Source organism: Ptychodera flava, chromosome 22 (assembly GCF_041260155.1).
Source record: "Ptychodera flava strain L36383 chromosome 22, AS_Pfla_20210202, whole genome shotgun sequence".
NCBI classification, from domain to species: domain Eukaryota; kingdom Metazoa; phylum Hemichordata; class Enteropneusta; family Ptychoderidae; genus Ptychodera; species Ptychodera flava.
This window is the reverse complement of record NC_091949.1, coordinates 26,778,937-26,789,527: the sequence shown is the minus strand read 5'-3', so window position 1 is coordinate 26,789,527 and position 10,591 is coordinate 26,778,937. Positions and strand designations below refer to the sequence as shown.

Below are 10,591 nucleotides of genomic sequence, written 5' to 3'. Positions count from 1 at the left end.
CATGAACGTTTATCGGACTGCAGACTAGACGGCCAATCCTAGGAGGGAAACGCATATTTATTATGAACAAATAGTCTCATGGGTAATATACTAGTGCTGGACACTGCAAAAACCTGTGATACTGTCATTGCGATTTCACTGATAGTTTTGAAATCTTGTCCCGATTTTGAGAGTGGGATATTCCGGCCGTTTTAGAGCATATCAGTTTGTCAGCTAATGTGGACTTCCATTGCAAAACAACATTATATTAAACAAATAGATCACATGATGAGATCTAACCAATGGCTGACATTCATATCTTCGGGGAATTCCCTAGCAGTGAATTGCACAAGTCGTTTACCGGGCATTAATTTTGGTTTACGTTTAAGCTAAATGTTCAGTGATCTTACCCGATCTGTGTTATTTACAGTAGCTATACTATACTTAATTAGTTTGCTTTGTTGAATACTAAACACTCTGTATTGTTAACCCGATTATTCCTGACGACCATGAGCGATTATGGTGCAAAGGCATTAACCGATACGACGTTTGGAACCGAACAACAGCGAGCTGTTCTGCTGGCCTTTGAGCCATTATTGCATGTTCGCCTTGTAACGAACACTATGCTTTGTCACTTGACACAGATGTTTTCGCTCGGTAAGTCTTCATTCACTTTTCCATTCACCAAACCATGTGCTAGTATGTCGCGTATTTCAAAGAGTTTAGGCGTCTACGGGTTTGGTACCGATGATTTAATACGCCATTGTGATCCAATTAATAGGAGGAATCGAAAGTGAATCGAAAGTGAAATTGACGAAGTTAAGGGTACGTTCAGTTCTTATGGCATGGAGAAGGCCGACAAAATCCACAAATCAATTTACAGGGTAATCAGCCAGGCTCAAATCAAATATGCCCTGGCTACAATTAGCGTTATTTAAGCCACAAATGACGAATTTAAAAAAATTGCCCCGACAGATTATTTTCTGTGTTTGCATCGTGTTTATTCTACCGGTATGTTCTACTTATGCCTTCGACTTTACATGATAAATTCATTCTCTCCCTATCACTCTTTATCTCTGTGTGTATCTCTCTCATACACAAACACACAAATAAACTTCCACAGAGGAGATGTCACATATAGCCGATGTAGAAAAGCAAAGAGGCCGGCGCGCAGCTGTTCATAGCCTGGAAGAGGGTGCACTGACCAAGTCCGATGAGTATCCAGACTGGTTTAGGATCTTCATGGATGCCCTGCGTAGTTCAGGTAGGTGTTGGATAAGTTACCAGATTCCTTATTCAGAATTGGCCCATTCTTGTAACAATTGAAGCCCCTAAAGCTGTGCAGAATCATTTTGCGTTTTTCTTACCTAAGATATAATTGGCTCTTTGTAAAGACATTTTTTATTCCACATTGATTTCGTTCGTATTTCTTCTAGCATAGTTTCTAGAATCAAAACTCTGTTGTGGTTTAGCTGTCCCTACAACTACAAGAACTACATCGTTGGTTTTTGTTGATTATTGACCTGTATGGCACCATTGTTTGACCCAACTTTTGGGATGGCCTTTGATGACCTTTGACATGCTTTTATGTATCTCAGCAATACTGCGGCTGAAAGTATGATGTTTACTGTATTTTGAAAATTATAGCTCCAAAAATTTTGTAAATTGCTTTCTGATGACTTTATGCCCTTTGGTTTGGCTTAATAAATAAATAAATAAATAAATAAATAAATAAATAAATAAACAAAAGACTACTTTGATTCCCTTATGTTCTATAGAATATATTTCATTCGTTTTCATATATCACGTGTATATCATGTACAAGAGAAATGCTTCAGTTCATTGCCGATGCATTTTCACATCGACAAGATGATTGTTACGATTGGCACAATGACCAAATCATTGTGTATGGTAAAACCTACCGGCTCAAGAGTAGAATCGTATTGTTATGGTACGATATCTCTTTACATGCGATATGTTTCTTCCCGGGCCGCACATTGTTGTCAGACATTTTTGATATTCCTTAAATGTTTTCAGCTGTATCGAAGTCAGACTGACTTGAAATTTCTACAATGATTTCCACCCAAGTACATAATAAACTATACATGAAAAGCATTTGGTTTTGTGCTTCTAAACAAGTGATTCAAAAATTTTGTAAAGCTGTTTAAGTAAAATAGCGTATTTTTTAGTTTCTATTCCTTAAAGTGTGATTATGCATATGCTTATGATCACATAGGAGATGCCGGGAAGACATTTTTGAAAAGAAAAAGTTAGTTGACGAGAGCAAATGTCATGTGATCACTCTCATTTTTTATTAATGTGCATGATTAAACTGATATGAGTGAATCATAATTCCACCTTCTATCTCCTAGATTGGTCATTAATAAAAACTTTTCTGTACGAACATTGTGAAAGTTCATTCAATTTTGATGACATTCAACCACAGACAATATTTGTGTTGTTAAATTACAAAACAGTATCCAAACTTAAAATATGTTATGACGTAACTACATTCTTTCAACTTCTTTGATTTGTCATACAATTTGGACCTGCTATGTACATTAAACATACTATACCATGATACAAGACGAATGGAAGTCGTTGACAATTTTTTATAAGCCTTAACAAATCGCCTTTTCTTCACAGACAATGGACATATCGCAGAAATTATTGAGGGCACATGTATAAATAGCATGGACGAATTGGAAAACTGCAAGAGGCACGTCGAATTATTTGCACCACATTTGGAGGTGATTAATCCAGCAGAAATTCTACCAGAGCTGACATCAATCCTGAGTGACCATGACAGGGAGCAGATCAAAGCCGACCAAAGGAATTACGGTCCACGCCGTGCTGTCTTGACCTTGCTTGACAGACTGGTGAAGAAGACTGGAGATTGGTTCAAAGATTTCCTTCAGGCATTGAGATACGTCGGTAGAGACGATCTAGCAAATCTCCTACACGAGCCAGAGACCACTGAACAAATGGTCTGTCAAGAGGCAGGTCGGATGATTTTTCTGAGACCGTTTAACAAAGACCAAAGTGAGAGTGTTTTACAGAGACCAAAGTTTGTTTCTCCAATGACAAGTTAAATCCACAATAAGTAAGCTTATAGGAAAAAACGAATCAAACTATCAGACATTCTATAAAATAGTACTCCTTTGCTTGTTAATAAACATTGCATGATTGTCAGCTATCAAATATTCAACTCTCAAAAATCGAAGTGTCGACGTTAATTCGAGAGTAGTAACTTACATTCAGGAACAAAAATATGCATTATGCATTTGATGTACTTTTTCCGTCAAATTAAGTGTATCATTGTTCCCTTGAGTGAAAAGAAATTACTTATTTTATATTTATATTTATGTTTATATGAATTATTGATCAATGTAATAGGTTTTTAATCGGTCCTAAGCTAATGCTCTGATAGAAGCTATCATTGTTTACTTTGTTCTGAAGTTCAAAATTAAGGACTTGCTATCCTCGGCATGACAATCCAGAGCGTCGCTATCGTGCCTTTACCGATGAAGGAATCCAATACGTCGGCATTTTATGAATTTTGCGATCAAACATTGACTGGTTCTCGGCGATCGGAAATTATGCAAACGGAAAACGGAAAACGATAAAATGAAACAAGACAGATGGAGATCTACATAATTTGATTTTTAATGATTTTGCTATCATTATGATTCTAATTTTCATTTACAGAAGAGGGCGTGGACACTTTCAGCAATGACGGTGGTGCAAACAACAGCACTGACTCTAACCGCTTATTACATGATAATCCTGAGGCCGCAAATGTTGCTGAAAGAGTCGTTAACCACACCCTGTCTGATGAAGATATGCAATGGACGAAACAAGCATTCGCAGCCTCGCTTACCCAATATACTTGGCCAGACACTTTCCGTAAAAGTTTTGTGGATCCCATTTCTAAGATTTTGGGAGACAATGTGCCTTCGGGGACAGCCATACCGGCACCTAATGGGTCAGATGTCTCGCTGAGAGAAGAGACGGCACGAGTCAGTGAAAGTGCTGATCTCGGCACCACTAGCGTTGATGCTGATGAGAAACCCTGGGACAGATCTCCAGCACAGAACATAAGCTCAGATCAACAACCAGAGAAGGTAGAACAGCAGCCGGAGAAAGTTAAGGTCACACCAGAACTTGATGAAAGCAACACTTCATGCGAAGACGTAGATCGAGAAGCAGCTGATGCTGATGTTTTTGAAGAGAAATACGACAAAGAGTACTAAGGTACTTTGTTTACGTCTTACTTTTCAATGCAAGTTGCTTTGAGAAGGAACTTGTTCATGAAAATTATTTTTATTACATAAAACCTTGTTCCGCTGAATTTCCACTTCATTATCAGTTTATGGACCACTAAACGCTCGTCTTTGTTTCACTAAACGCTCGTTTTTGTTTCAATAGAAATCTAGGACTGACCTCACTCTTTCACAAGCTGTATCGTTTCTTCGCCATGTGAGCTTTTTATTTATCTGCTCTGAGAGACATGGCTGTACAACGGGATATAGATGCTCACTACATGAGCTTATTGATATATCCACTATTACGCAATCACAAAACTTTTATCAAGACTGAGCTCCATATTTCTCCTCAGTGTATTCAACTAAGGCATTAATAGACGCAAAGATTTTGGGAAAGCCTAACTTTGCCAGAGACTTTTGATCAACATGACGATATTTACATATTTGAAACTGCTTCTAGAAGTAATCAATGGCGTCAAACAGGTTTGTAAACACTACCTGGCAGTTGTACCATTTATATGTTAAAAAATCAAAATTCTTTTAACCAATTCTACACATCTTTGTTTTCAGAAAAGACATCTCATCGTCCTGATGGTGCTATCGAGGCACACTGTGTTGGCAATGAACTCTCCTATGATCAGGAAATTAACCTATGTGCCTACCAGGAGGAATTGGTGTCGCCAGCTTTAGATGGCAAAAATGTTATTTTATTTGCCCCTATTGGAAGTGGAAAGACAATCATGTCAGCTGCTATCATGAAACACCATCTACAGGAAGGTTTCATGGGTGAATAAACTATTGCTGAAATTAAGCTGCGTGTAAATACAAAATACTTCCAAATCTTCAAGAGAGGTTTAAAATGTTACTTTCCAGGGTTGTTAATGATATACACTTTACCTTTTCTCATTTCCTAATTCCATTGTAAAACATCACCTTACGTGCACGACGTTAATGTCAATGATATGTACAGCTTTTCCCACAATTATTGTGATACAGTATTGCGCCATGGTATCGTTATACTGTCAAAATATTATTCCCGATTGTTTTTGATTTTGTTCTTGTTTGATTGTTTCTATTCACACTGGAACAGGTGTGAGGCAAAGGAGAGTAATGTTTCTCGTAAATGAACGACCATTGGTCGAGCAACAAGAACGTGTATTCAAACATTATCTCGAGCCATTGGAATACCGAGTTATTCAGCTTACCGGAGAAACGCTGACGTATTCATTGAATCAGGTGGTAGAAGCCGGATATAACGTCATCGTATTGACAGCACAAACACTTGAGAATGCACTGGAAGACGGGGACATCGAATCCCTCTCCGTATTCACCATGTTGATATTCGATGAATGCCATCACACACAGGTGAATGGATCTATATTAGATAAATTATATAAACACTATTTGTTATTGTTGAATTCGTGAACTTCAAAATTTGTGTTATTTTAAATTAACACTAAACCATAAAATAGATACCAATCTTATAATCATTGCATTTAAATACTTTCTCAGTATGAGATTTATGAATATTCACAATGTTGTTGTCTCTCGAAAATGTAACCTTTGATGACTAAATTGGTTCTTATATAAATATATGATTATAAAAATGATACCATATTAGTGATTGGCAAATTAAAAATACATTGTAAGTGTAAGCTCAACATTGATAGTGTCATCTGAAGAAATTTTTAATTTTTATGACAGAAACCTTTGCTACAGAAAAAGGTTATCACAAGATGAATCCAATATTTACAGTCACAAGCATCAAATACATGTATGCCATAAGTTTGATGCAAATGCAAGTTTCTCTAATCATGAATGCAATATAAATATAATTTTGGTTTTACGAACCATTGCCATGGAAACATACGTTCACGAAATTGATGCCGTATTTGCTTGAGAAACAGTAAACACATTTATGATGCAAGTTTGATGAATATCCAACTTTCATTTTCAATCTTTTAAGAAAATTGCAACTTTGGCAGCTAAAACGGTTGCCATAGTAACATTTCTCCACAAAATGGATGGAATTTTTTGATATTAGTGTTCCAATATTACGTTATACAGTATCTTTTTATGAAAATCGGAGCTATTTTCATTCGCTTTATTTTCATGTTTTATTTATTTATTTATTTATTTATTTATTTATTTATTATGTATTTATTATTATCAGTAGTAGAAGTAGTAGTAGAAGTAGTAGTAGTAGTAGTAGTAGTAGTAGTAGTAGTAGTAGTAGTAGTAGTAGTAGTAGTAGTAGTAGTAGTGGCAGCAGCAGCAGTAGTTGTAGTAACATCTACATCGTTAAGTCTGTTAATGTAACTTATTTAAAGCTTAAAGTAGACACAGCTTGATTAAATGTACGGTTGTAATCTTCAACATTGACACTTAATCCTCTGAATAATATCCCGACACTGGGAATATTAATCTTCTCTTTATAATGTTAATGATGGATCACCAGGGCGAGTCGATGTTCAACAAAGTAATGGGAAGGTTCTGTGATATGAAGATTGAAAAGCCAGAAGATCCACGACCACAGGTAATTAATCACAACAGTACATTTTTGACAAGTCAATCTTTGAATAAATGGACACTGGTGGCGTTGCATTGAAATAAAAGCTACTTTGCCGCAGTAGGATGCATAGCCAAATACGTTTAGGAAAACATACTAATAAGAATTTATTTTGATATATGCGTAAACTTTCCCTGCACAGATAATTGGTTTGACATCGTCCTTATGCGAATGCCAGGCCTCTACTGATCCGAGTGCCCGTGATTATGTATTACAAATGTGTGCCAACTTGGATGCTGAGATGATATCGATGGTTGTCGAAAATAAAGAGGAACTGATGAAATACGTCACTTTGCCAGAAGAAGGTTGGTTCATGAAGGCCTATTATACATCATTTTGTCAATATTTTGCTAATACAGTTAAATTAATTTTTTGACATTCTGGTACAATCCAACGCAGACTGCTACCTTTGCATGACATTTACATTAGCGGATCGTGACACCATTAATATAATTTCTGAAGTGCGACATAACTGTATTCATTTATATAATTTCTTATAGGAACCACTTAAAAGTGTTAATTATATTATAATCATATTAGTAATACAAGCAGAAAGCTTTGCAGGAAGTCTTGAGCTGGGAATTAAAACTGATGCCAGATTCATACACTTATAAACTGACCAAATTTAGTTTTGCATACATGAAAATCAGTAATTTAAATTACTGTCACAACAGTAGGTTTTCTGTCGATGAATGATCAGGTATATCTTTTTTGAGAGAAATCTAACATACAATGTCATATTACTTACTTTGGTAGGAACGAATCAGGATCCTGACGGCAAAAATATTCTGCTGGCAAGGAACGACACTGGTGTCCCAAAGCTGGAAGAATCAAACATCTTACCTGAAAGTATAATGTGCAAGGCCGTTGATGAGGTCAGAAGATTGTCGGAACATGAATATAACAGTGTAATCAAGAAAATACAAGAAAGGGACCATGAAGAACGAATTCAATTGAAGAGAGCAAGCGAGTTATAGGGATCCTCTGAAATTTCTGCGCAGTGAACTTGCTTGCCTTTCCCCCGACCTAGTTTGTTGAAATGCCATTATGTGAACATTGACCGAGGGTATCTTGATATAATCAAATAGAGCCACATATCAAGTCAAAGCAGGTTAATGATATTTTCACAAGGATGGCAAAATAACCAGCAAGAACTAATCGTATTAATCGGGAATCATGGTCACGCTTGGAGGGACTTATTATCCGATATTAATTACCAAAAGTTTTTCTCTAGAGAGACCATGTGTAAATCACTGAGTGTATCAAAAATGGAACGAACTTATTTCGCATCTGGTTGAGCTTTTCAAACAGTAAGGTTGCTACCAAGTGTCATTTATCAAAGGGTCCAAACATACGCTTATGGCAAAATCTACGTTATGGGTATTACACCTCAACGGTTTTGAAAGGAGAACAAAAGGAAAAGAATAAGCTCTGTATGGCTTCAAGTCATAAAAGTGATAGAAACGATGCTTTGTTTTACATCTGTACTTGCACATCAAGTTTTTACCAGTGTAAACCATGATTAGAAATTTACTTTCTTTAATGTCAATATGATGAATCTGTAAACTTTCACCTTCCAGTAAAGCGGTCACCTATTAAATGTTTTTCCCATGACCCCAATAAGCAGGCAAAAATGATGATCTAAAAAATACAGTTGTACTGTTCGTGATGCTTCTGTAGACGTGGTCAACCAAACTATCGCAATTCTTCCTGCGATATTATCACCGATTTCAGCTCCACTAAATTAATTTTCATTACCTTTATGCTTATTGTAGAATAATAATTCCTCTCCTACTCCGTAAATCCTGCCAAACTCCCCTTGTTTTCAACAATTGAAAAAAGAATATATGTTTGTGACTTTGGATATTGAGTGACGAATGAATTGTAATCCGTGCTGCCTTGACATTTCCCAACAAGGACACTCCACATTTTATTTGGTGTTATCTTTACAAGGCTAATGATTCTCATTTAAAAATATATTTAGGGGAGAAGAGGAAAGTTATATCTTTTGTAAGTATTACAAAAGCATGCAAAATCAAAGGGCGACTTTTCCTATATCCATGTCATTAACGGCAAATTGATGTGGAAATTGGCTTTAATGTGTTCTCCTTGAATGATAACTGAACTTAAAGGATCATACCCGTCAAGAGTTCCTATCTGGCATTGTTTCAGGAAGAACTATTACTTGATGTGTAGCATCTTACATGGTTAGGTTTTGTCTTTGATCTATGCATGTTGTATCTGTGTAAAAATAAGTGTTATTTCCACCGCTTATTGTAGGTGCACATATTGCCAGCAAGATGTTCTGATACCCTGTTCCTTTCATTCAGATAATCTTTAGCAGATCGATGCTCACGAGTACCCTAGCATACACATGATCGTCCGTCTTTTCCATTGAATGGACAGATCTCAGAGCTATATCATATATAGAGCATTTATTAGTGTATTATGATTGAAGATGGCGTCAAGATGTACAAAATTGTACATAGCTAGCGAGTGTGTGCAAACTAGCCCATCCTAGTATGGTCGAATCGCACGCAGTTTTGTGAGTTATACACGTGGGAAGTCGAATTGAGCGCTGTCATGCAATCTCTCTTTGTTTATATGTCGCTTTTTATATTTATAATGCTAGTTTTGTGTCAAAGTGCCAAAAACTTCAGCAGTAACTAACATGAACTGTCGTGTGTAAAATTTTGCTTGAACAACTGTATTCACCATACTTCCTGCTAAGAATTTCTGCGAATAAAAAGGCACTTGATGTAACAAAGCATTCGAATAGAATATGAGCAACATGTCCTACAGCTGCAGTAATGTATCGGTGGTCTTAAATGAGCCCCAAATTATTACTATTTCATTCAAACCCTCTTTGAGGAAGGGCAAAGGAAGGGAGTTAAGATTCGAACAGCTTTCACACTCTTCTCGGATTTTAATTTTGTTAAAAGCCCTAGGATGGTATATTTGCATGTTCATGACCTCTGTCATCGGCTTGGTGTCTGTCCTTGATGAATGGATACATCTCAGATTTGGGTCGCGGACACCTCATAGCAAAGCAACGTCTTTCAAATCATCTTATCCAAAAATGTCTTGTCCAAAGCCACATCGTTAAATGTACCACAAAAGCCAAAATAACTTCGCCGTACTAGCCATTTTGTACCAAAACGCACATAATGTCGTTGGCGTCATTTCAATATCAGTCAAAAGTAATTGTGATGTCCCACGACTGAACATTTTTCTCGAAATATCAGACGTAAAACGACACTAATTCCTAGAACAACTGCTCTATGAACTATGTTTTTGAAAAAGGTACCCAGTGAAGTGACCACGGGCAGTATGTCAGCTTTGTAAAGATGGCGGATGCATAAACTTCAATTAGCGATGTATCATCAACAAAAAGAGTGACACTTTTGATCCCATCAGTGTAGAGGACTTGACGAGCTCATTAATAAAAATATTCAAGTGCAATACTACAGAGTCTATTGTATGATATTATAGGTTGTTTTCGGTTATTCTGGTGGAATAATGACACCGGTGTAGAGAAGTGTCGGACGTTGAATGTAGCGCGCTTACAATGAAGCACATCTGGAAAAACTCAATGACCACACATGGGCGTTCCTTCGGGATAATAAACTGAGGGAACAGCTCTCTTGAACGTGTACAGTATGTTCTATACATATTGACTGGCCATGAGGGCAACAGCATACGTCTGTACCCGAGGGACTGTGAGTCACCCCCAAAAACAGACTGTTTCCCGAGGCCGTAGGCCGAGGGAAACAGTCTG

General features: G+C 36.9%; 2 protein-coding genes across 2 annotated transcripts; both read left to right on the top strand.

Annotated features, from left to right (window-relative positions):
* Positions 1 to 321: 321 nt before the first annotated feature.
* LOC139123074 (antiviral innate immune response receptor RIG-I-like) lies at positions 322 to 4,947 on the top strand. The gene is made up of 5 exons (XM_070689049.1): positions 322 to 636; positions 1,103 to 1,243; positions 2,626 to 2,982; positions 3,688 to 4,233; positions 4,815 to 4,947. Exons 1-4 carry the CDS (start codon positions 489 to 491, stop codon positions 4,230 to 4,232), a joined length of 1,191 nt encoding a protein of 396 aa, XP_070545150.1. The 5' UTR covers positions 322 to 488; the 3' UTR covers position 4,233; positions 4,815 to 4,947.
* On the top strand, positions 4,671 to 7,935 carry LOC139122317 (antiviral innate immune response receptor RIG-I-like). The gene is made up of 5 exons (XM_070687713.1): positions 4,671 to 4,727; positions 4,820 to 5,030; positions 5,335 to 5,609; positions 6,956 to 7,118; positions 7,570 to 7,935. Exons 1-5 carry the CDS (start codon positions 4,671 to 4,673, stop codon positions 7,788 to 7,790), a joined length of 927 nt encoding a protein of 308 aa, XP_070543814.1. The 3' UTR covers positions 7,791 to 7,935.
* Positions 7,936 to 10,591: the final 2,656 nt, after the last annotated feature.